General features: G+C 45.3%; 1 protein-coding gene across 5 annotated transcripts; it reads left to right on the top strand.

The window, feature by feature from the left end:
• On the top strand, window positions 1–25,194 carry LOC147891814 (uncharacterized). 5 transcript variants are annotated; one of them, XM_087387853.1, is made up of 6 exons: window positions 1–500; window positions 740–1,086; window positions 1,276–1,342; window positions 24,045–24,093; window positions 24,247–24,291; window positions 24,744–25,194. In XM_087387853.1, exons 2-6 carry the CDS (start codon window positions 781–783, stop codon window positions 24,808–24,810), a joined length of 534 nt encoding a protein of 177 aa, XP_087243979.1. In that variant the 5' UTR covers window positions 1–500; window positions 740–780; the 3' UTR covers window positions 24,811–25,194. The 5 variants fall into 5 exon arrangements, with proteins under 5 accessions (XP_087243979.1, XP_087243978.1, XP_087243977.1 ...); XM_087387852.1 differs by having other exon boundaries at window positions 725–1,086; XM_087387851.1 differs by having other exon boundaries at window positions 1–524.
• The last annotated feature ends 2,373 nt before the right edge of the window (window positions 25,195–27,567 follow it).

Here is a 27,567-nt window from a genome sequence, read left to right as displayed (position 1 = left end):
ATTTTGGTTTCCCAGTCTGGGTGAAAGCTTCGAAGGAGGCCGAAAAGAACACTAACATAGAAATCGATCTACAATTTAACATCGACATTCTCTCTGCGTCTTTACCTCCCGTGTCTCTGTGTCCCTCTCACACAGCCTCAGCTTCTCCTCTATGTCTCCATTGCTGGGAGGCTTACGTGCGCAAGACACGTCCCTTTGCAAAGCTTCTTGTTCGGTAGAAGAAAACCACCCGCAGAACGTCTGTGAATTGCAGATCAAGGTTAACGGCTTGTTATAAGACCCTGCAGAGGGCAAAGCGGAAATGCAGAAATGGCTGTATGACAATAGAGCAGAAGAGAACTAGAGGAGAGGGGAAAAGCATGAGGGAATTCTCCTTTGCGGCTAAATGGCTAAGCTAACTAGGTGTTGCTCCCGATTTCAAAGGGCTTTCAAAATAGCATGTTTCTAGAGCCCTGTCCCTAACGGGCAGTGCTAACAAAAGTGTCCACTCTCTCGCACAAGTACTTTTTCCGGGCTTCCTTAAGGCAATTGACTGCAAGCTCTGGATATTTGCTATATTGAGATCTGATGATATGTTGTAGCTAGAGGATGAGTTTGGGAATGTTCCTGGATTCATCTAGGTATATATGTTGCAGCTAGACTTTTGTAATACAAGGCAATATAGTTTTTCACAAAAAAAAGAAAGTGTGTGTGTGAGCGAGAGTGATGGCAGAGTTGAATCCAGGTTTTGATTCTTCAGACGCGCGAGAAGCATGTCTGGAAGGAGAGACAAGTGCCCATATGGCCTGGGGAGATGGCACTACTGACCTGTGTGCAAGAGGCCCAGCAGTGGAGGAATCGATGGCAGAGTCCAACACAGACATGGGTTCTTCGGAAGCCAGAGGAGAAGCAAGCCTGCGAGGAGAGACAGGTGAAAATATTGCAGGTGAAGATGCCACGACGGATTCCGAAAGCTCTTCATCGATCACTGGCGATTTGGACGTCCTTATGGCCATCCGAACTCTGGATGCTGTTGAGAAAGACGCGCAGGCTGTAGCTGACAGTCTATGCTCCCTTTTCTCGTCCCTGCGAGCTGCCCTCTCGACGGTAAGGCTTGTCTGCCTTCTGCGGAGACGTCTCCTCCCTTGCAGATAATGAGTTAAGACAAGGTTTGGCAGCGTCACCCTAGCTACTATTTCCCCAGTACCTTTTATGTGTGCATGACTGAGCATTATGTTCAGCTTCCATAAATGGGAGGTGATCATAGTTCCAACGTTCTTAAATGTCAATTTCCAGGTCACAACGAGTTCAGTCGAACACCTTCGATGTTACAGTGAAGTGGCAGGGCATGTTCAAGAAGCTGGTAATCTCTTATTTTTAACTACCTGATGCGCATGGTTTGGTGTTTATAACAGAAGAGGTTGGGCTGAAGTAGAGGAGAGAAGGAATAGCAGGAGAGAAAAAGGGGGGGGGGAGGGAGAGAGAGAGAGAGAGAGAGAGCGCTGCACCACATATTGAGTGGGAGGTGGATTTACATAGTTCTCTCCATACTCTTCTTTCTTTCATCATTAGTCCTAACCCTACTAGCTTGGTCCAATTTTAGTCAGCCATTTTTGTGTTAGATTTATGATGCAATGCACATATGAGGTGGCGTAAGGGCTTGCATCCATATTAGGTTTTGTTGGGGGACCTGATGCAGATGCCACATGGGCAGTGCATGGGACTGTGCAGTCCATGTAGGATTGCCACATGGGTGCCTTTGGGGGGCTATTTTTTTTGCTGAGTGTTGGCCAGCATTGTCACAGGAATGCCCTATCACAGCCAGCCGTTTATAGGCAGGCACATGACTCTTACAGGCAAGCATATGGTCTGCACAGACCTGTGGAGGAGGAGATTGCAGGTGGTGTTCTGCTTGAGGGGTGGCCTGATCTGGTTGCCCTATTTTGTAGCTGGTGAACTGTTCCAGACAACCTGGTTAGCTTCTTTCAGGCAGTCGGCATTCTGTACGTGGAGGGGGCAACCAGCCCTCCCTCACCTATATAAGGCATTCCTCAAGCCCCTCTGCTCATGGAACACAACTTCGATTTTAGACAATTGTGCTTTGGTCACGTTTGGTGCAGTGTGTTACAATCCAAAAAAACCTCTCAGCTGAGTAATATATTGAGGAGTGGCTCATTGTTGACCACCAATAGCTTGGATGGATCAACAGAAAAGCCCTTTAGTGTAACGCTAGGTAGCCCACCTTTTCACCATGAAAGCACATTTTGATGGCTTGGCATAGATTATATGAACTCCTAGGAGCTCAAGTACCAGAGCCACATGTTGAAGATGCTCACCCTTATTCCTGCTATATAGTATATGTCATCAAAAAAAGAAAAAATTTGAATAGAAAGGACTAAGGATCTGAATGTGTCTGGAGCTCAAGAATCAGAGCCACACATTTGAAACAGGACCTACACTATAACTGCTCTCTTACGGGAAGAGGACGGACATGAGATCTGTATGGACTTGTATGTGTGAAAGCATATTTTTATACTATGGTCTACACCCACTGTTGGGCGCTGATGACGTCAGTGGGGATGTCATAGTAGCTCTTCCCTGCTATGCGTGATGGAGTTTATGGTTTTCAATCTTAAGCATCAGCCTCAATGAAGAAAGGTTTTGAAAAATCCGGGCATGTCAAAATAGGTGCTGTTATGAGAGCTTCCTTGAGATTATTGAAGGCTGCTTGGGCAAATGGACTCCATGTAAGCTCCTTTTAGAAGCAAATTTGTTAGTGCTGCAGCTCTCCTGGCATAATGTCTAATGAACCTTCTGTAAAGAGGTTAAGCCAAGGAAGCCCCTGAGCTGAGTGAGTATAGAAGGTGTTGGCCATTGTTTAACCACTTGCACTTCAGTTTGATTAACTGAGATACCCTCGGGTGAGATAATGTGGCCCAAGTACTCCACCCTTTGTACCATGAAAGAACACGTGGAAGGTTTGGCATATAACTGCTGCATCCTTAGAATCTCCAAAACCTTAGCAACATGCTACAAGTGCTCTTCCTTACTCCTGCTGTAGATAAGTATATCATCAAAGATCACAAGCACAAACTTGAAAAGATAAGGCCTTAAAATTTGGTTCAAGTATTGGAAGGTAGCAGGGGCATTAGTGAGCCCAAAGGGCATCGCTTTGAACTCTTAATGTCCTCGTTCAGTCCTGAAGGCAGTTTTACTCTCGTCTCCTTCCTTGATCCTTATTTGATGATACCCGGACCTTGTGAGAATAGGGAGAGAGCAGGAGCAGGAGAGAGAGAGAGAGCTGAAAACGATAGTTGCAATTAGATGAGTGTGATACAACTGAATAGAGTGATAGGTTTTGTCTAAGTGACAAAACCTTATCCTTCACTAACCATAGTTAGTGAACTAACTGTGGTTAGGGAGAAAACCTCTAAGTGAGGGAAAAGTGTCCCTAACCTACTTATTACATTACATTGGTCATTGCTAAATTATAACAATTATTCTAACACACCCCTGCAGTGCCAATGTCATGTACAAGGAAATGATCAATCTTCAAAAGGAGATAAGTTTAGGGCACTGCGAAATGCCTCAAACTTTTTACGTGGAAGTGCTTTGGTAAAAATGTCTGCAACATTGTCATGTGTTGACACATAGATCATACTAATCTCTCCTGCATGCAACTTCTCTCTGACGTAGTGATAGTGAACCTCAATGTGCTTCGTGCGAGCATGAAACATAGGATTCTTTGCCACTACAATAGCACTGTGACTATCAGTGAGAATTGGAGAAGGACCCTCCAATGAAAGATGAAGATCAGCAAATAAACGACGCAGCCAAACACATTCAACTGGCTCCATTAAGGAAGGCTGTTTTTATGTCCAACTGATGAACATTCCATTGAAAATTTGCAGCCATTGCTATAACTGACCGGATGGTTGTCATTCTGGATGTAGGAGCAAAAGTCTCCTCATAGTCTATGCCCTTTTTCTGAGCATATCCTTTTGCGACCAGCCTTGCTTTGTACCTATCAATGGTGCCATCTGGCATGTTTACCTGGTGGCAAATCGACAACTTCCCATGTCTGATTTTTCTGAATGGACTGCAACTCATCGTGCATGGCATTCATCCAATGCACATTATCCTGTGCCTCTTCAAATGTCTCAGGTTCCTCCTCATCAAGAAGAGTACCTGCATAAGCTGATTCGTCTGAAAGAGCACCTCCCCCATCCCTTACTGCACTCCGAGTTCTGCCAGGTAATGGAGCATCAATTTTACTCTCCCTGAGAGTTTGTAACAGCCAAGTGGAGGTGGTAAGACATCGTGTGGCTGAATCGGAGCATGTGGAGGTATCTGAAAATTCTGATTTGCATCAGATATATCAGCAGGGGAACCCAAGGCAATGGGTAGTAACCCCTCAAAGACATCATCGGAAGAAGGCAAATCAAATTCAGCTTGAGTGTGAGCTGAATTTTTTGAGAATATTACATCTCTACTGACAATAATCTTGCGTGTGACAGGATTGTATTAAAAATGGCAGCGGAAGATGCAAACAAACTGAAGCTACAGAACCACACAGAGAACACTAGAGATAACAAGATGTGCCACAAACAGATCTGCTGTAACTCAGCCCATAAACCAGGGCAGCAACTGAAATACAAGGTATCCTGAACAGGATATGAAACAGGCGCTGCAGGAGAGGCTGAACTGAAGCAGAGGAAAGGGGGCACAAGGAGGCTGCAGAAGGAGCTGAACTGAAGCAGATGAAAGGGGCACAAGGAGGCTGCAGTCTGAGAGCACGGAGGCTGAAGAGGCCTGTAGCGAAGAGGCAAGGGCCTGGGAGCGAAGAGGCTAGAGGAGCCTGAACTGAGGAGGCAGGAGCCTAGAAATGAGGAGGCTGAAGGAGCCTGGGAGAAGAGGCAGGAACCTTGGAACGAGGGGAACTGTAGAAGCCTGGAGCAAGGAGGCAGGAGCCCCGAAGAGGAAAGATCTGCTGCGGGAGCGTGGGCAGCCAACTGAGCAGCTGAGAGGAGGCTCTGATGGGGATGGTCAGGAGCAGGCTGTAGTCATGAGCCTAGAGGAGCTGCAGGGAGAAGTGGTGGAAATGAGAAAGGGAGGGAGTCCCTTTTATAGGGAAGGCCAGGGGGGGTCGGCCAGATGGCCTAGACCGACCAGCCTGGTCGGTCAGCCAACTGGGCCGACCAGCTGGTCGGCCAGGGGCTGGTCGGCCAGCCTACCCCCTCTGGCCCCCCTGCTGCGTGGGAGCTGGTCGGCCAGCCCACCCTGGAGATGCCAGTCTCAACACCCCCTCTCAGCTCCAGGGTGTGGCACAAGACCCAGAGAGCTGGTATGACGTTGGAGAAGGGGAGGGGAAACAGGTTTGGTAAAAATGTCGGCGACGTTGTCGGAAGTGGTGCTGAAGAGGAGCAAGATGGTACCGTCAAGAACCTTCTCTCGCATGTAGTGGTACTGAATTTCAATGTGTTTTGTCCGAGCATGGAAAACCGGATTGCGAGCAAGGGCAATACAGCTTTGATTGTCACAAAAAAGTGTGGTAGGAGCGGGTTGCTGAAAACCACAATCGAGAAGAAGGCGCCGAAGCCACACAGCCTCACAGGTGGCACTACACATAGCCCGATACTCAGCCTCGGTGGAAGATAGGGCGACCGTGGGTTGGCGTTTACTGGACCAGGAGATATCCGCAGAGCCAAAGGAAAAAACATAGCCCGTGGTAGAGCGGCGAGAATCGGGGTCGCCAGCCCAATCGGAGTCACTCCAACCTCGGAGAGTGAGCGGGGAAGGAGAGGAACCACCGGCAGTATATAGGAGCCCGAAAGTAGAGGTCCCCTGAAGATAGCGGAAGAGACGTCGAGCAGCCTGCCAATGAGAAAGCGAAGGGGTTTGCATGAAGGTACTGAGGGTGCCGACAGAGAAGCCGAGATCCAGTCGAGTGTTAAGTAGCCAGAGAAGAGAACCAACAAGCTGGCGGTAGAGGGAGGCATCAGGATAAGCAGGGGACCCAGAAGCAGAGAGTTTAGAGTTGGGATCCATGGGAGAAGTGATGGGCCGACAGTCAGCCATGTGGAAAGTTTCGAGGAGCTCGTGAACATAGCGTTGCTGAGAGACAAAATACCCCCTCTTAGTCTGCCAAATCTCAAGACCCAAGAAAAAATGGAGGAGGCCCATATCCGTCATCTCAAATTCAGTTTGAAGAGCAACTTTAATGGCAAGGATATGATTGGTATGACTCCCAGTAAGGATTAGATCATCCACATAAAGAATGATGAAGGTATGAAGCTGTCCTTCATGAAAGAGATAAAGATTGGGATCAGCCAGAGAGCGATGAAGTCCTTGGCGGCAGAAGAAGGTATCAATACGCTGATTCCAGGCCCTAGGAGCTTGCTTGAGACCGTAAGGGGCCTTGCGAAGGCGACAGACCATGGAAGGAGAACGAGAATTAATGAAGCCGGGTGGCTGATCCACATATACCTCTTCTTGAAGATCACCATTCAAAAATGCAGATTTGACGTCCATTTGAAAAATGGGCCAGTGATGGTGGGCTGCAAGAGCAAGGATAGTTCGGATGGTGGTCATCCGGGCGGTGGGTGCAAAGGTCTCCCCATAGTCGATGCCAGGTCGTTGGGCATAGCCTTTAGCCACCAGCCGAGCTTTATACTTGTGGACAGAATCATCAGAGGCGTATTTTGTTTTGAATATCCACCGGACACCGATTACAGAACGGTGTGAGGGACGAGGAACAAGGTCCCAGGTGTGGTTCCGAAGAAGAGCATGAATTTCCGCTTCCATAGCCTGTTTCCAATGAGGCTGGGCCAGAGCCTGAGGAACGGTAGTGGGCTCGCGAGTGGCGAGGATGCGAGACATAAGGGCGTAATTGACATGGAGGGGATGAGAAGAGGACGGTGGGGGGTGGCGATGAGAGCGACGAGGCCCATCATCAGGGTGTGGTTCGGAGTAGGGATCCTCAAGACCGGAGGAGCGGAGAGTATCAATGAGCCATCGCGGAACACGGACCGAGCGGGGTTCCAAAGGAGGAGCAGACGAGGGTGGAGCCGGAGAAAGAGGTGGAGGAGAGAGAATAGGAGGTGATGTAACAGGGGACGAGGCAGGTGGAGGGAGAGAGGGCTCCGGGGCATCGGACGGATCTCCAAGAACAGGAGGAGAGTCAGAGGATGGCGGAAGGACCTGCTCGTCGAAAAGGACATCCCTGCTCACGGAGATAATGCGGCGGCGAGGATCATATAGGCGATATCCAGTGGAGACGGAGTTGTAGCCTACGAACAAGAGCTTGTGGGACTTAGGATCAAGCTTTCCACGATCAGATTTAGGAATATGAACATAAGCATCACAGCCAAATACCCGAAAATGGGAAACATCGGGCTTAGATCCATAGTAAGCCTGATAAGGGGTCATGCCAGGGACTGCTGATGTCGGAGAGCGGTTAAGAGTATGGATTGCGGTCATCATGGCCTCGGCCCAGAGAGACTGAGGGAGTTGATTGTGAGTTAGCATGGTCCGAGCCATTTCAACGCCGGTACGATGTTTACGTTCAACCACGCCATTATCAGAAGGGGTACCTGTGTTGGCAAATTCCCGTTTGACACCATGACTACTCAAGAACCGATCAAACTCGAGAGAGGTGAACTCACCACCCTTATCAGCACGAAGAATTTTGAGCGAGTGGTTGGATTCTTTTTCTACCAGGGTTAGCCAGGTCTGGAAACGACTGAAAGCCAGATCCCTGTGGGAAAGAAAATAGATCCAAGAATAGCGACTGAAGTCATCAACAAGGAGCATGTAGTACGAGGCGCCCCCCAGTGACAATCTGCATAGGGCCACATAGGTCAAGGTGAACAAGACCAAGCGGAACGGTGGCACGGCGAGAGGCATGATGGGCGAACGGCTCGCTCAATGGAGAGCATCAATGTGTAGATGACCAAACCGATAATGCCAAAGGTCGCCAAGAGAGGTTCCTGTAAGGGAAGGAAGGGCGACAAGCTTGTAGATACCATTAGTAGAATGGCTGGTCCAAACCGGCTGTCCGGTAGCACGATCGCGGATGGTAACAGAGGCCGCTTCAAACTCAACCTTCATATTGTTTTGACAAATCTGATGAACTGAAAGGAGATGAAAGCCGAGAGACGGAACATAAAGAACACGAGAAGAGTGTTTACCCCCTTTGCCATCAGGAATAATATCAAGAGAGCCCTCTAAATGAACAGGAATAGAGTGCTACCGATGCAGACACGACCAGAATGAGGGGTGAGATCCTGGAGCAGCGAGGAGGAGGGGGTCATATGCCGAGAGGCCCCACTATCAACGATCCATTCACGAGCATCGGAACTATGGAGAGCCAATGACTCTAATGTAGGAAGGGGTACCGAATTCAAGAGCTCAAGGTGAACAAATGCAGGAGTGGGGGTAAGGGATGCATCAGCCGCAGCGGCCAGGGGTGCGTCAGCTCGTTTGTGTTTGCGGTAGGGACAATTGCGCCAATAATGGCCAGGAGTGCCACAGTGATTGCAATTACCTTTGGGAGCAGGACGGTCACTGGAGGGATCTGAAGAAGATGAGTTAGTGGCAAAGGACGGGGCATTCTTGGATCGAGGTTTGGGACGGTGGGCCACAAGAGCCTCAGAAGAACCATCAGAGGTTTTAATGAACTGTTCCTCCTGATCCATCATCATGGGGACAAGTTCCTCCCAAGTGATGGTACTGAGGCGGCCAGAGGTAATAAGAGAAGAATAGAATGCTGCATATCGACTGTCAGTAATAACATGAGATAAGAGAGTAATAGCCATATCTTCGGAGGAGATAGCCTTGCCTGCATGGAGGATGTCCTGATGCATGCTCTGCATTTTATTGATGTGGTCCCGTATGGAAGGGGAAGTAGCCGGATCGAGGCGACGAAGCTGAACTTCCAAGGAGATACGTTTCATGGGAGTGACGCGAAGATACATGCCATCAAGAAATTCCCAAATAGCACGTGCAGAAGTAAGGTGCTTGATATGATTGAGAACCCCTGGTTGACAATTGAGAAAGATGAACGAGCGTACACGAGCATTCAATTTGTCCCAGATAAGAGAAGCATGTAGCTCCTCCTCAGGTGACGGACGAGGGATTCCGGGATCAACAAACTCAGCAAGATCATAAGATTCCAATACAGACGCCATCTGAATTTTCCAAAGAGAATAGTTGGTCCCATCTAACTGCCGAGCATCTGGAAATGTAGGAAGAGTGGGAATGCGTACAGGCTTGTCAGACTCTTGAAAGAAACTGGACATAGGGGGAACGCGAAGATCCGGAGTAGAATCCTTTGTTTCATCAGCCATAACTGAAACCAGGGAGTGGACAGCAACCAAGGGCTGAAGAGAACGGGGCTGGTGAACAGATCAAAGTCTAGAACAGGGCTGCCGACAGGCAGCAAAAAAAAGAAATATAGGGGGAAGAAGAGAGCTCTGTAGTCAGCGGGAAAGAGAGTTGCTGACGAGGACAAGCTTCTTCAACTTCATCAATACAGGAGTTCCAAGATCAGAGAGTATTCTGGTGCTCTGATACCATATTAAAAATGGCAGCGGAAGATGCAAACAAACTGAAGCTACAGAACCACACAGAGAACACTAGAGATAACAAGATGTGCCACAAACAGATCTGCTGTAACTCAGCCCATAAACCAGGGCAGCAACTGAAATACAAGGTATCCTGAACAGGATATGAAACAGGCGCTGCAGGAGAGGCTGAACTGAAGCAGAGGAAAGGGGGCACAAGGAGGCTGCAGAAGGAGCTGAACTGAAGCAGATGAAAGGGGCACAAGGAGGCTGCAGTCTGAGAGCACGGAGGCTGAAGAGGCCTGTAGCGAAGAGGCAAGGGCCTGGGAGCGAAGAGGCTAGAGGAGCCTGAACTGAGGAGGCAGGAGCCTAGAAATGAGGAGGCTGAAGGAGCCTGGGAGAAGAGGCAGGAACCTTGGAACGAGGGGAACTGTAGAAGCCTGGAGCAAGGAGGCAGGAGCCCCGAAGAGGAAAGATCTGCTGCGGGAGCGTGGGCAGCCAACTGAGCAGCTGAGAGGAGGCTCTGATGGGGATGGTCAGGAGCAGGCTGTAGTCATGAGCCTAGAGGAGCTGCAGGGAGAAGTGGTGGAAATGAGAAAGGGAGGGAGTCCCTTTTATAGGGAAGGCCAGGGGGGGTCGGCCAGATGGCCTAGACCGACCAGCCTGGTCGGTCAGCCAACTGGGCCGACCAGCTGGTCGGCCAGAGCCTGGTCGGCCAGGGGCTGGTCGGCCAGCCTACCCCCTCTGGCCCCCCTGCTGCGTGGGAGCTGGTCGGCCAGCCCACCCTGGAGATGCCAGTCTCAACAGATTGTAGAGACGGTAGCCCTTGCCCTCTGCACTGTATCCAACAAAAATGCATTTGATTGCCTTATCAGACAACTTATGCCGAAACTCAACGGGCACATGAGCATATGCAAGGCATCCAAAGACACGGAAATGATCCACAGAAGGCTTTCTCCCTTGCCAAACTTCATAGGGAGTCTTGGTCTTCAAAGCTTTTGTGGGTGCTCGATTCAAAACATAATTGGCACACATGAGACCTTCAAGCCAATATTTGTGAGGCAATTTTTTGCTTTTTAGCATACATCTATCCATCTCCATAAGAGTACGATTTTTCCTCTCAGCTTTGCCATTTTGCTGAGGAGTTAGCCTCACTGTAAGCTGATGCACAATGCCCTTGTCTTTCAAAAAAGCATCAAAATCTGCAGACAAGTGCTCCCCTCCTCTATCTGTGCGTAATGTCTGTATCTTGAGTCCGGATTCATTCTCAACCATGGCTGCAAAGTGTTTGAAAACCATAAACACTTCTGATTTGCGTTTCAGCCCATAAACCCAAGTGTAGTTGGAGTAGTCATCTATAAAAGTGACAAAGTAAAGATGACCACCCAATGATGGAGTCCTCATGGGACCACAGACATCACGATGGATAAGCTGTAATTTTCGAACAGCTTTAACTGATCCATTCTTCTTAAAAGGAGATCTGTGCATTTCACCAAGAATGCACCCTTCACAGGTATGTTTAGGAGGTGTTTCAATAGGAGGCAATGCATCAACCATGGCATGTTTTTGAAGCGTCATCAAGCTGCCATAATGCATGTGTCCATATCTGGCATGCCATAACTCCGCATTCTGCATAGCAGCAGTAGGAGTGGAAATTGCAAGAGCATGTGTTGGTCTTTTCTCATACATGTCAAGCTGAAAAAGACCAAGTAACAAAGTGCCAGACAATCTCAAGGCATAGTCATGCTCTCTGTCATGGACTGCACACTTGTCATCTTCAAAAATGACCTGAAATCCAGCTCTGTTAAGAGTGGACACTGAAAGTAGATTTTTTGTGATACCAGGCACATACAAGACATCAGAAATTCTGAATGTTGAGCCATCAATGGCTGTAAGTTCAACTTCTCCTGTACCACGGACTGAATAGGAGTTGTTGGCACATGTGACCTTTTTACCAACAGGTGGTGGATGCAGAGATGTGAAGAGACACTTCCTGGAAGTGATATGCTTTGAGGCACCGCTGTCAAAATACCATGTATTTTGTGTCTCATTGACACTGAAAGCTGATGCATCCTTGGAAGAATCATAACTGCATGTCAGAAAAGCATAAGCATCATCATTACAAGTGGCTGTACTATCTCGAGCAGCCAACTGAGAGTTTGAAATGCAAGACAAGAAGGCATAGTCGTGCTCCACAAAGTTGGCTGTAGCTTGCTCATTGTCAGATGCATGAGGAGCTGAATCTGAGACAGCCATGCCGGAGCTGTTTTTCTTTTCTTTTGCAAGCCTTTTCTTGCATTCTCCAATGTAGTGACCTGGCTTTTTGCAGTAATGACATATTCCCTTCTTCTTGGGCTTACCTGCATCACCCTTAGCCTTTTGAGAAGGCTGTCCTGAACCACTGGAAGGCTGATTTGCTGAAGTCTTTGCCTGTCCCTTTACTTTAGGCTTGAATTTTGAAAGCATGGCATGTTCACCTGCTCGTGAAGCCATGTTTTTCCTGGTTTGCTCTTCCTGCAGCAGAAGTCCTATCAAGTCGTGAAAATTGAGAGCATTTGCACCCCCCCTCAACGACAAATTCAGCGAGGTATGAAAGCTGCGATAAGACTCAGGAAGAGAATTCAGAGTAGTGGTAATAATCTCTGAATGAGGAATGATCTCATCAATGTTCAGCAACTGCTCGTGTACGGAATGGAGCTGCAGGCTGTATGGCGCTGCAGTTGTACGGGGCGACGAGCTGTACGGCTGTGTTCTGTACGGGGCAGTCTGGTACGGATGCTGTGCAGGCTGGGGCTGTACGGCGACGATGCAGGAGGAGCTTGGGCAAGGAGCTGGGAGCACGTCCAGAAAGGAACGCTGCTCTGATACCAAATGTGAGAATAGGGAGGGAGCAAAGTGTGAGAGCAGGAGCAGCAGAGAGAGAGAGCTGAAAACGATAGTTGCAATTAGATGAGTGTGTTACAACTGAATAGAGTGTTTGGTTTTGTCTAAGTGACAAAACCTTATCCTTCACTAACCATAGTTAGTGAACTAACTGTGGTTAGGGGGAAAAACCTCTAAGTGAGGGAAAAGTGCCCCTAACCTACTTATTACATTACATTGGTCACTGCTAAATTATAACAATAATTCTAACAGACCTGAGGTCTATCTTTGAGAAATATTTGGATTCCTTGAGTTCATTTAATAAGTCATCCACCTTGGGAATTGGGAACCTGTTTTTGATAGTCGTTTAGTTCAGCTCTCTATAATCAATGCACAGTTGGAAAGTCCTATCCTTTTCTTCACCAATAAAATAGGGGAGGCAAATGGGGATTGGCTATGGGTGATGAAGCCCTTACCTAGCAGTTCCTGAATTTGAGTGGCAAGCTCATCCTTTTCTGCTTTGGACAAGCTGTAGGGAGTCTTCTTTATAGGTCTAGAGCCTTCCTCCAAAGAATTGGCATGGTCCACATCTCTCTTAGGGGGAAGGCCCGGAGGGGGATCCTTGAGTATGTCTTTGTACTGCTGTAACAGTCTCAGCATGTCACCTTGAAGTCTTTTCCAGATTTCTGGGCACTTCCAGCTTCCAGCTTCAAGGCAAGCTGACTCCTTCTTGAAGAGTCTCTTTACTTGCTGAGCTGTCATCACCTGTACTTTCTGAGAGTGAATTCCACAGCCAAACCTCCTTGCCCGTGTCTAGGAAAGTCATGGTCATGTCCTGCAAATTCATTGTAAACCTTCCTAGGGTCTCGAGCCAGTCACAGCCAAGTATAATGTCAATAGGCCCCAGATTCAAGGCAATGAGATCAATAGTACATGAGTATTCTGAGGTGAGATTAATTGCAACTTCAGGACAGATTCTCTGACTAGTGCGAAAGGTGCCATTAGCCACTTCAACCTGTAAGCTGTGAGATAGATCATTCATTGGCAGCTTCAAAGAATGGATAAAGCTATGTGAGCTTCCACTATCCACTAGAATGTAGGCATCTCTGCCCCTTACTTTGCCCTTGATCCTGAAGGTGGTAGGGTCGCTCACACCCTTTAAAGCATGGATATATATGGCATACAACTCTGGTTGGGTGTCCCATAGAACCTCCTCACTCACAGTCCTTTCAGCTTGCCTGCAAGGTTCATAGCAATCAAAAGAATCCTCAAGATGATAGGAGTCGTGCCTGTCCACTGCTGCCAATGAATTCTGAACCAACTGAGTAGAGCAAGGCATCAAATTCCAGGTCCTCGAGCCATTCATGGCTCTTAGTTCACCATGATTGAAGCCCCAGGGTTGAACACAGTTCTCATGCTCCACCTCATCATCCATAGAGGTGTCCTGTGCACAATCATGCAATTCCTCTGCATCTTCAGATTCTTCCTCAGATTCTGAAACCTCAATAATCATACTTAGCTTACCTGGAATTGACTTGGCCTTACATGCCTTGTTGTGGTCCACACTCCACTTATCCCCACTTTTGAAACAAAGTCCCTTCTTTCTCCTTTCATCCATCAGAGAGTGGGAGAATTGCTTATGAGCCTCCTTCCTATCCTTGCCATTTTCTGGGAGTCTACCTTCAAATTTAGATTCCTTGCCAAGAGTATTAGCCTTTGAAACCTTAACAGTAGGATATTTAGGAATCCACCTTACCTGAGATCCCATATATTGGTGGAGACGGATTAATACCCAAATGAAACTTTTGCTCACCCATGGTCTTCCTCCCACTATAGTCCACAGTAGATGGCTTCTTGGAAGGTCCCAATATAGAATTTTCTTTAGGATTTTACTAAGGCTCAAATAGTTTTTTCTGTTGGATTGCTTCATCCAAGGACTTGGGTTTGGAGCCCCTAACATCAGGAGCTATAGATGGATGCAAGCCATGTAAAAACTTGATCCTTCTCTATTTCTCATCAACTCCACGCACAACCAAAAGAGATTCCAGAATTGTTTTATATAATGCTTGACTGAACCAATTTGAGTTAGGTCATACCACTGCATACATATTGGTCCACAACCAAAGGACCAAGGAAAGTATCACTGTTTACCATCCTGTAGATGGTCCTTCCACGATGTGGGCATATTCTTCCAAATGTAACATTGCAAATTGGATCTTTGCCGCCATCTCGGGGGCTGAGTTTGAGATAATCCTCCAACTTGCTTAACCATTCCTCCAGCTCAGAACTTCTGTAGAACAATCTTGTCCTCGTAGTCCTTGCCCAAACTTGACCCTTGTCCAATCTCTTTTTGAATATCCACCTGTGCAGCCTTCACAAAGTGTGTGAAGATCATGGCTTCTTTCACCTCAGGGTCTAATTGATTGTAGGCCAATACTGGTTGGGATAGGAGCTCACCTATCTTAAGGGCAGCTTGTAAAACCCAAAAGCAAGCCTCAAGAACAACGCTCAGCCCTGATTTGCAGCAAAGAAACACCTCCCAAAAGCAATCGCAATCCACCAGGGGCACCCTGGAACAAATCGCAAAGTATGCAGGGCTTCTCTGGAGCAAAACGTAGGAGCTTTTGGGCACTAGTACACTCTGGGGATCCAAATTGCAACAGAAGGATGCTTTAGGAACAAAATCGAAATATTTGTAGGGCCTTGGGATCATATTGCAATACCTAGAGCAGGGTGCCTGGTGCTGGAAACTCCTTGGAAAACGTGATGAAGGTATGGGAATCAAATTGCCCACAAGATAGAGAAGAGATAAGAACATCACAGGGCCCAGAAATAAGGGTTGGACCCCTCTGAAGGTCTTTATTGCAATAGAATGAGGCTTTGTACAACTGGCTCTCACGAGAGCATGTGAGTACAATCTGTGTGATCCAGAGCTTAGAGGCTCTTCTTTTATAGGCTTAGCCTCCAACCTGAAAGCAAGAGCTTTCTAGCTAGCTTTTTAGCTCTTTCTAGGCCTAAATTAGGCATACTTTTCTAAAAAAGGTGAGCTTTCCCTAAATTCAGCTTTAGGAAGCTTTTCTTGGAAATTGTGTTGGATTTTCTAGCTGATTTGGCCTTGTGGGGTCCTCTATAAAGTAGGTGCCCACCTCCAGGTGCTTTTGTTGGAATTATCGCCAGAATTCATGGCAGTGACCAATGTATAGTCAATAAGTGAGTTAGGGGCACTTTTCCCTCATTTGAGGTTTTCCCCCCTAACCACAATTAGGATCCCTAACTACGGTTAGTGGATAGGTAAGTGACAAAACCTTCACCTTTTGTTGGTTATCCTTTATCTCTTCTATTCAGATGTTTGGTTGCTCTCTTGCTCTCTCTTGTTTTCTCACATTTGGTATCAGAGCCTGCCTCTGCTCCCGGACCTAGAGCCCATCGTCTAGCTTGCCTCTTGGCTCCCGGACCTAGAGTCCATTGTCAAGCTCATCGTACAGCTGCTGCTCCCCGTCCGTACACCCTGCTGTACACCGCCAGCCAGCTGTACAGCGTACGTCGCCCATACAATCCACTGCAGCATGTCCGTACATTTTTGTATGGATTTCTGTACCTGCAAGTGTGCAGCACTGTACATCGTACGGTCCATTTCCTGCGTTGACTTCAGCGCCATACATTTTCTCACCCGCATGTGCAGCGTCGTACAATTCGTACTAGTAACCTACTTGCAACCTTTGAGCTCATAAAGTCTTCAACTCTAGGAATGGGGAATCTATTCCTTAAATCAATGCACAATGTAAGTGTGCCACCCTTGTTTTTTCACTAAAATAACATGTGAAGCAAAAGGAGATTGGCTGTAAGAGATACCCTTTCTCCAAAAACTCTCTCCAGAAACTCTTGTATTTGCTTGGCTACCCTGTTAGAATTATGGATATAATTCAGCAGATTCAGCAGTGACAAATGTAATATAATAAGCTAGTTAGGGGCACTTTTCCCTCTTTAAGAGGTTTTTCCCCCTAACCGCAGTTAGTTCACTAACTATGGTTAGTGACTACTAAGGTTTTGTCACTAGGACAAAACCTTATCTTTTCTCACTTTGAGTTGTACTCTCTTGCTCTATTCTATTGCAACTACGTTTTCAGCCTCCAAGCTTTCTATTCTCCAAATCTCTCTTGCTCTCACTCACTCCATCTCCTTCATTTGGTATCAGAGCAAGGTTCAAGAGCTCCGTGCTCCTTGCTCCATTCAGCTCCAACCTTCCCGTCCAGCTTCAGCCCGTACAACTGTACGGGATCCTGCCGTACAGTTGCGCCGTACACTGCTCACCGTACATCGTTGGCCGTACATCGTCGTCGTACAGTTCCGTACATCGTCGCCGTACAGTTCCGTACAGTGCCGTACATCGTCGCCGTACAGCTCCCGTACATCGTCGCCGTACAATATTCGTACCTGTTCTTCGTACAGGTTGTCTTTTCTGTACAGTCTGCGTACCTGTCGACGTACCAGCCGTGTAGTGCCGTACAAACTGTACGGCATTTCCGTACTGTTTTTAGTACAGTAATTCCGTACTGAATCTGCTTCAGTACAGCAAGTACCTCCTTGGTTTTGTTCCGTACTGAATCTGCTTCAGTACAGCAGGTACCTCCTTGGTTTTGTACAAGAGAACTAGCAGGTGATCTTTGGCAGGCAAATTTTGAGACAGCCATTGTTTGGCTCAGTATTCTGCGAGTACATTTGGGGCATTCTGTATATTGCAGACATTGCAATCATTGTGCAAGTTTGGAACTACATCTGGAGCAAAAATGCAGATCTAGTCTGAAATTTGGGGCTTTTGTTTAAAAATTGCAGATTTGGGGCTTTTAGTAATTTTGCCCCTTTCTGGCTGCAATTTCTAGCCACAAATTGGGGCTTTTGTGTTGAGAGAGCATTTTTTGGAGTATTCAGTACATACTGCCTTTCTTGGAGTGTTTGGAACACTTTTGGCAGATTTTGGAGAGTGTTTGATGCTTGGACAGATTTCTGACAGCTCAAGTACAGAAATCTAAGTTGCATATACAGCCCGTGCTTGGCTGTGTTTTTGGGAGTTGTGCATTTTATTCCCAGTAAGGGAATTCAGCTTTGTATCTGCTTCAATCTCTTTCTCAGATATGGCCCATCAAAATCAGAATGAGTTCCAGTTCGGTGGTCTTTCACAGGAAGACAAGTTGGATGGTACCAACTACTCCCTCTAGAGTTTCATGGTACGTAATATTCTGATTTCTCGCAATTTATGGGATTATGTCAATGGGGATGAAATCCGACCAGCAGATATTGCACCTGCTACCCCTCCTCAGCAAGGAGGTGGAAGAGGTCGTGCACAGGGTGCAGCTGCAGGACAAGTTGTTGGTGCAGCTACAGTCAATACTCCAGAGCAGAAGAGATGGGATTCACGGGATGCCTTAGCCTTGTCATGCATCTCTCTTTCAGTGAAAAGATCAATCATTCCGCATATCCGGTCGTGTAAGACCTCCAGGGCAGCGTGGGATATTTTGGAAAGCATGTATGCAGCACGGAATGATGCCAGGGTATCTTTCTTAAAAAGAGAGTTGAGCAATACACATATGGAGGAGGGTGACTCCATGTCAGTCCACCTCACAAAGCTACAGGATCTCAGAGAGCAATTGTTAAACATAGATGAAATTATTCCTGATTCAGAGATGATTACAACCACTCTGAATTCTCTTCCTGAGTCTTATCTCAGCTTTCACACTTCGCTGAATTTATCATTGAGGGGGGGTGCAAATCCTCTCACTTTTCATGAGTTGATAGGACTTCTGCTTCAGGAAGAGCAGACCAGGAAAAATTTGGCTTCACGTGCAGGTGAACAAGCCATGCTCTCAAAATTTAAATAAAAAACAAAGGGACAGGCAAAGACAGCAGCAAATCAGCCTTCCAGTGGGTCAGGACAGCCTTCACAAAAGGCTAAAAGTGATGCAAGTAAGCCCAAAAAGAAGGGTTTTTGTCACTACTGCAAAAAGCCAGGTCATCACATAGCAGAATGCAGGAAAAGGATTGCAAAAGAAAAGAAAAACAGCTCAGGAATAGCTGTTTCAAATTCAGCCCCTTGTGCATCTGACAGTGGGGATGCTACAGCCAACTTTGTTGGTCCTTTTTATCTTGCATTTCAGATTCTAGGTTGGCTGTTCCAGATGTTTGGGATAGTACAGCCTCTTGCAGTGATGATACATATGCATTTTTGACTTGCAGCTTTGACTCTTCTACAGATGCATCTGCTTTCAGTGTTAATGAAACACTGAACACATGGTATTTTGACAGCGGTGCATCCAAGCACATCACTTCTAGGAAGTGTCTTTTTACTTCCTTGCATCCACCTCCTGTTGGTAAGAAAGTCACTTGTGCCAACAACTCCTCATATTCAGTACGTGGCACAGGAGAAGTTGAGCTCACTGCAATAGATGGCTCAATTTTCAGACTTTCAGATGTCTTATATGTGCCTGGCATAACCAAAAATCTCCTTTCAGTGTCCACTCTTAACAGAGGGGGATTTCAGGTCATCTTTGAGGATGACAAATGTGCTGTCCGAGACAGGGAAGCTAACTATGCCTTAAGGTTATCTGGTACTTTGCTGCGTGGGCTTTTTCAGCTTGATATTTTTGAGAAAAGAGCAGCCCATGCTCTGGCAGTTTCTACCCCTACAGCTGCCATGCAAAATGCAGAATTATGGCATGCCAGATATGGCCACATGCATTATAACAGCTTAATGACACTTCAGAAATTTTCAATGGTTGATGCATTGCCACCTCTTGAGATACCTCCTCCACATGCCTGTGAAGGGTGCATTTTAGGTAAGATGCATAGGTTCCCCTTCAAGAAGGATGGTTCAGTTAAAGCTGTTCGCAAATTGCAGCTAATACACAGTGATGTCTGTGGTCCCATGAGGACTCCGTGATTGGGTGGTCATCTCTACTTTCACATTTATTGATGACTACTCCAATTTTACTTGGGTTTATGGGCTGAAAAAGAAATCTGAAGTGTTCATGGTATTTAAACACTTTTCAGCCATGGTTGAAAATGAAACCGGACTCAGGATACAGACATTACGCACGGATAGAGGTGGGGAATACCTATCTGCAGAATTTGACGCTTTTCTCAAGCAAAAGGGTATTGTGCATCAGCTCACTGTCAGGCTGACCCCTCAGCAAAATGGCAAAGCTGAGAGGAAAAATAGAACCCTCATGGAAATGGACAGATGTATGCTGAAAAGCAAACACATGCCTCATAAATTTTGGCTTGAGGGTTTGATGTGTGCCAATTACATTTTGAACAGGGCTCCCACTAAGGCTTTAAAAACAAAAACTCCTTTTGAGGTCTGGAATGACAGGAAGCCTTCAGTGGATCACTTCCGAGTCTTTGGATGCCTTGCCTATGCACATGTGCCAGTTGAATTTAGGCACAAATTGTCAGATAAAGCCATCAAATGCATATTTGTTGGATACAGTGCAGAAAGCAAGGGGTATCGTCTCTACAATCCTGCTACACGCAAAATCATTGTAAGTAGAGATGTGATATTTTCTGAAAATTCAGCTCACACTCAGGCTGAATTTCAAATGCCTTCATCTTCAGAGGATGTCTTTCAAGGGTTGCTACCCATTGCTTTGGGTTCCCCTGCTGATTTTTCTGATCCAAATCAGAATTTACAGCAACCTTCAAATGCTTCAGTTCCGCCACAGGATGTCTTGCCTCCTCCACAGGCAGTGGAACAAGTGGTGCAGCAAGAAATTGCAGACATACATGTAGCAAAAACAGTCCCAAACTGGCTGTTACAGACTCTTAGGGAGAGTAAACTTGATGCTCCGTTACCTGGCAGGACTCGCAGTGCAGCAAGGCACATGGAAGGTGCTAATTCAGTGGAATCAGCATATGCAGGTACTCTCCTTGATGAGGAGGAGCCTGCCACATTTGAAGAAGCAAAAGGTAATGTGCATTGGATGAATGCCATGCACGATGAGTTGCAGTCCATTGCAAAAAATCAGACTTGGGATGTTGTGGACTTGCCACAGGGTAAACATGCTATTGGCACACGATGGGTATTTAAAGTCAAACGGAAGCCAGATGGCTCCATTGACAGATATAAGGCCAGGCTGGTTGCTAAGGGCTATGCTCAGAAAAAGGACATAGATTATGAGGAGACATTTGCTCCTACATCCCGGATGACCACCATCCGAGCAGTAATTGCAATGGTTGCCCATTTTGAGTGGAATGTTCATCAGTTGGACATAAAAACAGCCTTCTTAAATGGGGACTTGCTGGAAGAGGTGTATGTCAAACCACCTCCGGGCTTTGAAATTACAGCAAATGCACTTCAAGTATGCAAACTCAATAAAGCTTTATATGGGCTGAAACAGGCCCCTCGTGCATGGTATGCTAAGATACATGCCTTTTTGACCAGCAAGGGGCTGCACAATAGTCCTACTGAGAGCACCCTCTACATCAAGATGGATGGGGCGGAAATATTAGTCATCCTTCTTTATGTCGATGACTTACTGCTCACAGGGTCCAATGAAGACAAAATTGCAGATTTCAAAGCTGATTTGCAGACCAACTTTGACATGTCAGATTTGGGGCTGCTTCACTTTTATTTGGGGATCCAGTTCTCTCATGAGAGACGTGGCACTGTTATGTCTCAGTCCAAGTATGTACAGAAACTCTTGGACAGATTTAACATGCAAGAGTGTAAGCCCATAGCCACTCCTATGGAGCCGGGGCTGAAACTCACAATGCATGATGTAGGAGAATCAGTTGATGCCACACTTTACAGTCAAGCTGTTGGATGCCTCATATATCTCTGCAACACTAGACCTGATATTCAGTTTGCAGTATCTCAGGTGAGCAGGTACATGCACAGCCCAAAAACTATGCATTGGCAGGCAGTTAAGCGCATCTTCCGTTATTTGCAGGGCACAAAATCTTTTGGCTTACTATTTCCCAGGGGGGGTGACTTGCAGATGCATGCCTACAGTGATTCAGATTGGGCTGGTGATTATGACACTAGGCAGTCCACTAGTGGCAATTGTTTCTTTTTGGGTAAATCTTGCATTTCATGGCTGAGCAAGAAACAATCTACAGTGGCTACCTCATCATGTGAAGCTGAGTACAGGGCAGCTTTCACAGCAACAGTTGAATGTGTCTGGCTGAGACGTTTATTTGCTGATCTTCATCTGTCTTTGGAGGGTCCTTCTCCAATTCTCATTGATAGTCAGAGTGCCATTGCAGTGGCAAAGAATCCTATGTTTCATGCTCGCACGAAGCACATTGAGGTTCACTATCACTACGTCAGAGAGAAGTTGCATGCAGGAGAGATCAGTATGATCTTTGTGTCCACACATGACAACGTTGCAGATATTTTCACCAAAGCACTACCACGTGAAAAGTTTGAGGCATTTCGCAGTGCCCTGAACTTATATCCATTTGGTGATTGATCAGCCTTGTACATGACATTGGCACTGCAGGGGGGTGTTAGAATTATGGATATAATTCAGCAGATTCAGCAGTGACAAAATGTAATATAATAAGCTAGTTAGGGGCACTTTTCCCTCTTTAAGAGGTTTTTCCCCCTAACCGCAGTTAGTTCACTAACTATGGTTAGTGACTACTTTTCTCACTTTGAGTTGTACTCTCTTGCTCTATTCTATTGCAACTACGTTTTCAGCCTCCAAGCTTTCTATTCTCCAAATCTCTCTTGCTCTCACTCACTCCATCTCCTTCATACCCTCTTTGTAAGGAGCTTTCTTGACTGGCTTTGAACTTTCTTCAAGGCCTCTTGGAGGTGCTGGAACGACATTGTCATCTCTGGCAAAGTCAAAGTGAAATCCAAGAGTTTTGGACTAATCACAACCAAGTACAACATCAATGGGACCCAACTCCAAAGCATATAGATCACCAAAAGAGATCTGAAGAAAAGAACTCCTTGACAAAACTTCTTACTGGTAGTGAATGACCCATCAGCCACTCCCACCTTTAGACTGTCAGATACATATGTAGCATTCATTTTTGCAGAATTCATGGCTTTGGAATTAACCAAGCTGTTGGTGCACTTTCAACAATTGCAAATACGTCCCCACCATTAATCTTACCTTAGAGCCTAAGGGCGATGAAAGAGTTAACTCCATTGACAGCTTCGTTGAGAATCTGAAATAATTTGACTGAATATTCCAGAAAAGCTCTTCATCATCAGCAGCACTAATACCACAACTAAATCGGTCTTCATCATAGCAAGGTTGAGCCTTATCCAAGAACTAACATGAATAACCATTGGCTGACCCAAAATTACTGTTTGCAAGAGATGATGACTGAGCTGTAGATTCCAAAATGCTAGAGCATTGGATACTCCCCCATCATCAGTCAAAGTATCACCGAAAAACATGATTTTCATCCTAGTAGAATCAAATGCACAATCATGAAATTCTTCTACAACCTTACATGGGTATGATTCTTTGTCTGTATCAGATATTTCTAGAATCATGCTTACCTTTCCTGATATGTTTTGACCATTTCTTTCCATGTTTTAAACACCTCAATTTCATCATTCCTGTCTTTTCATTGCTCGGTATCTTTTCATGTATAAAGTGATGTTACACCTCAATTTGCTTTGTTCGAGCATGGCATACAAGATCCTTGGACAATTTAATAGAGCTTTGATAGTTGGTCATATAATTTACTCCTCAACCGAAGACTCTATGATTTTTATCTTTCCAGACTCCAGAGTTTCCAATATCGAACCCAAGTGAAGAAAATATCAAACTCTATCCTCCGTGGGTAGATGCCGAATAGCCAAGAAAGCTTGCCAAAGCAAGTAGTAGGAAACCAAGCTCGGATGCTGCTGTAGAAAAAGCAGAAAGTCACGAGTTGTAGGTAAATGCCAAAAAAGGTGAAGCAAGGATTCCCTTAAGATGAACCTCTGGCATCAAATGTATGTGGCATAATCTTCAACATGAGTACATCCAACTGAATCTTTGCAGCAACTCCCCCAGGACACAACTTAAAATACTCTACTAGTTTACAAAGCCACGCTTCAAGTTCGGTAGGTGAGTTTGATTCCCCTTTGAACTTTTGTAAGGTGACATTTTCTTTACAGTCCCCTTTGAAGGAAAACAGGTTTTATTGTCTTTACAGTCCCCTGTTTGATTCCCCGTGGAAATTTTGTAAGATGACATCATCTTTATAAGCATTAGGTGAGTTTGATTCCCATTTGAACTTTTGAAAGGAGGTGGACTTGCATAGTCCCCTCCATATTCTCTTTTTAAGCCCTCTCAAGCTGAAAGGCCCCAGCCAAATTAATCAACTTCATGTAGCTTGGCAATTTCGGTGTTTATTACAGTTTCTTATTGCTGCTCGTGAAATGCTGGACGCGTAAGAAAATTAGGTGTTATGTGTTTTGTGAATTCTAAAACTTTCAGTTTGATAATTTCTGTATTTTTGCAGTTTTATTTTCCTTATTCAATTTTACTCTTGGTCTTGTTTCATGTCTCTTACAAGCCCCCTCCCTCCCTCGTCTTATTTTTTTCTCTTCTTTGATCTTTCGCTCACTTTACAAGAAAATTATTTGTAAGATTGGATATATTCTAGTCTTATGAATGTATATCTCTATTTTTGCAGCATTAGATGCAGCCACAAAAGGAAACAGGTTTATAAATGCTTGTCTAAGGTGACCTTCTTGTCTACTCTTGCAATTGTGGCATCGGACTGTAGTTTTTTTGCTCCTTGGATCCTTTCTATTCTGTTACATATCATGTGCATTACAAACGTGTAAATTGAGCATTAATGTAGCCCTAAACTGATAACAACTTTTTGGACTCAGATTGAATGAAGAAATGAAAGGGACGAGTAACATGGCAGCTCAATTGTATCCTTTTGAATTTTTTGTTTTTCTTGATTTTATGGTAGTACTCTGAAACACATTAGCTGCTGTCATTTATTAACTGTTAGGAAGTTTAGTCAACATATTTTTTTACTATTTTTGAGACTGATGTTACTAAGAATGCAGTCATTGTATGATAAAGTTTAAAATATTGTTGCGAAGATATATTAAAGATCTCTTTTTACTGGTTTTTCCAGAAATATATGGTATTAGGACCACAAAGCCTTGACATGTGGACTACAAGTTTACATGGCTTTTTCGGTTTAGGTTGCTTCGGCAAGAGTATTTCAAAGCCAAGGTTCAAGCATGCATTATCGCTTCCACCTGCTTAAAGTTGTTAAGGTGTCATTTAAATTTGATATCAACTGTTTATTTTTTTAAAGGCAAAGCATGACAGCATATATTGTTGCTATCGTGATTCTTTAATTATGCCTCAGAAAAGTTTTGAGACAAGCGGTGGACCATCTTGACAGTCAGGTCAGCAGGTTCCTTCCTCGTTTATGATTGTGGAATTGCTGTGTCCCACTCTCATAATGAAGAGAATGCATCACTTGTGAAGCGACAGCTTTCTTGCAGAAGTACAAGAGTTACATCTGGATAATCTTATTTGCTGTGTCTATGCTGAAGGATCCTACTGACAACTTGCAAGGTTTTGCAATGGTGACGTGGTTTTAGCTTAAACAATTGTAAATAATTCTGTTGTGACATCCTCAAAGCCTTTATAGGACATTCATGCTTTGGAAAAATTACTATTTCATTATCTTAGAGCGGTTGTCTATCCTTTCTTTGTTGGCTGACTTCACATGATATATCAGCAGTAAATTTTCAAATTTGACATGTGTAGTGGGTAAGCAAGAATGAAACATGTTAAGTTTCAGAAGATATGCATCCTTAAATTGTGGCCGCAGGTGTACAAATTATCAGTGTCTGTTTGCCTCAAGCTAAATGAGCTCCGGGTTTTACTTGAGGTAAAATCTATGGCAAATTTCTTGAAAGCTGCTGTTGCTATCTGTCCGCTTGCTTGATTATATGTAACATTGCGAAATGCACTCTATCTAGTTATTGATGACACATAAAAATGTGTAAAACACACACACCCCCCCCCCCCCCCCCACCCCCCCCCGACCCACCCTCACACTCACTTCCTCCTTAGAGGGAGTGCTATAGTGGAGAGTTGGATTCTTCTTTTGTGAATTTCCATGTTGTCTTTAAAAAAAAGCAAGTATGGCTGGGTAAAAGATTTTGTCAAGCTATTTCAACCATGAGCTCTAAATAGTGCATTCTTGTTCATGTTTTGGTTTATTGTTGCAATGTTTTGGTTTTAATGTAACGATGTAGCAATCAAATGCAAGTGATAGAATAATTGTCAAAACACTCGGTTTAAACTTGAAGGACTTGGGGGCCATGCAAAGATTTCTCTTCGAAAAATCATCAAAATCTGCACAATTTGAATAGTGGAGCATAAAAAATGATCCCTAGGTTCTATGAATGTCACCTATTTGAGGATGTAAGCTATATGTGCATCTATACTGGAGTGTAAAGAGATTATTAGGGTTTCTAAGTTAGGGTTATGTATGTAACCTTGTATATCATTCTTCCGTAATAGAGAAGTGTGCACTTATATGGTGACCTTGGACTCGTGTGGTCTTTCTTCCCTTTCCCACTCTCCACTTCTCTTGACATGGTATTAGAGTCGATGGTGCTTATGTAGCTCTATTAAACTATGGTCACTTTACCTTAGAGAACCCATGATTGTTGCATGTGTATATTTTCTCAACTCTTGTATAGCCAAGGAGTATTACAACTTTCTGGTCCTTATTGCCTCCATTCAATCTTCGTTCTGTTGTTTTTTAAAGACGACCTAGGCTTGCTTCTCCATCCTTACAAAGCTCAAGGGATGGTCTTGAATGCTTGCTTGCATACCTTGTTACTTGGGATTGGAAATTCGGTTGGTTGCTCCACGTAAACCTCCTTGAGGTCCTTGTTCAAAATAGCTAACTTGACATCCATTTGGAAGATGGACCACTTTGAATGGGTTGCCAATGCAATCATCGTTTGGATTGTGTATGGGAATGAACGTCTCATTGTAGTCTTCCCCTTGTGTTTGTGCAAACACCCTAGCCTTATACATGTCAAGTGTCCCATCAGACTTGTACTTGACATATCCACTTGGTCCCTATAACCTACTTCATCTTTGTCTCCATTGTGAATTGCAAATCTAGGTTGTCCTTCGCTTGTTTAAAGAACCTCGGCTCCTTGATCAACTTGACTTACTATTCCCCTTAAAAGCTATTCTTTGTGGAGATGGTGGTGGCTTATTTTTGTTGGTGTTAGAAAATTCACTGCCCCACTTGTGAGCCCCCATTTTGAGGGGACAAGGGGATAGGGGACTATAGGGGGGTAGGGGAGATCCTACCTGGTTAAATCCTGTGTACCAAAGGGAGAGTCGTGTGGTCCCTCTACGCAACTCATGGAGCAGGAAGTGGCGGGGCCTACGGTCAGCATCAGTAGCCCATGTGCTAGGTACATGGGTCTATTTATAGGGTTGGCCCAAGCCAGCCAACCTGGTCGGTGGAGGCGCCCTTGAGGTCGGTGTTGCAAGCAAAGGGCTGATCCCTTGGTTGGTTTTCTTCAACCCAAGCAAGGGTCTATAAAAAGCCCCCTCTCCCCCTCTCATTTCTCATCACTCGCATAGAAAGCCTTGCACAGGCAAGCGTGCAGAGGGAGAGGAATAGACTCGACATCTTAACAGCTTCACTTGGTTGTTTGTACACGCTCATCCTTTGAGCTTTTGTTTGCCCATGAGTGTGAAAGAATATATATGAGTTTTTGTTATCTCTCTCTCTGTCTTTTGAGTGTTGTATGAGCTAGATCGGAAGTGAGGTGTGAGTGATTCTATCCTCTATTTCCAACATAGTATCAGAGCAACGTTTACAGCTCTAGATCGGAGTACCTCATCAAGTAGGCGACTCTAATCGACACTCAGGTTTGCGGCGTGGTCAAGTTCTCCCACTGCAAATTCAGTTTACAGCTTGCTGTTCTTTATTACAACAAGGATGGAGGACAAAGATTCTACTGTTGCCTCTTCAGCCCCTTCTCTTCCTTCCTTCTTTAGATTCCTCTATTCACCATCCCAAACTTCGGAGAGTTAGGGAAGCTAGACGGGTCGAACTACTCGATCTAAAAGGTGAAAATCCAGAGCCATTTAGTAGCTCGGAAGGTGAAAATCCAGAGCCATTTAGTAGCTCGAAAGTTGTGGAA

The sequence above is a fragment of the Dipteris shenzhenensis genome, chromosome 17 (genome assembly GCF_047967505.1).
Source record: "Dipteris shenzhenensis isolate YYH24624 ecotype China chromosome 17, Dip_SZ_1.0, whole genome shotgun sequence".
Taxonomy (NCBI): Eukaryota; Viridiplantae; Streptophyta; class Polypodiopsida; order Gleicheniales; family Dipteridaceae; genus Dipteris; species Dipteris shenzhenensis.
Note: the sequence above shows the minus strand (reverse complement) of the source record. Positions and strands in the feature narration are given on the sequence as shown.

What these genes read in the sequence shown, in the direction of transcription:
- LOC147891814 (XM_087387849.1), top strand. Translation starts at nt 706, where the DNA reads ATGGCAGAGTTGAATCCAGGTTTTGATTCTTCAGACGCGCGAGAAGCA. An exon ending in TTTATAAATGCTTGTCTAAG is followed by an intron (nt 24,094 to 24,246) that starts GTGACCTTCTTG and finishes TTTTGGACTCAG; the next exon opens with ATTGAATGAAGAAATGAAAG. An exon ending in AGTAACATGGCAGCTCAATT is followed by an intron (nt 24,292 to 24,743) that starts GTATCCTTTTGA and finishes ATTATGCCTCAG; the next exon opens with AAAAGTTTTGAGACAAGCGG.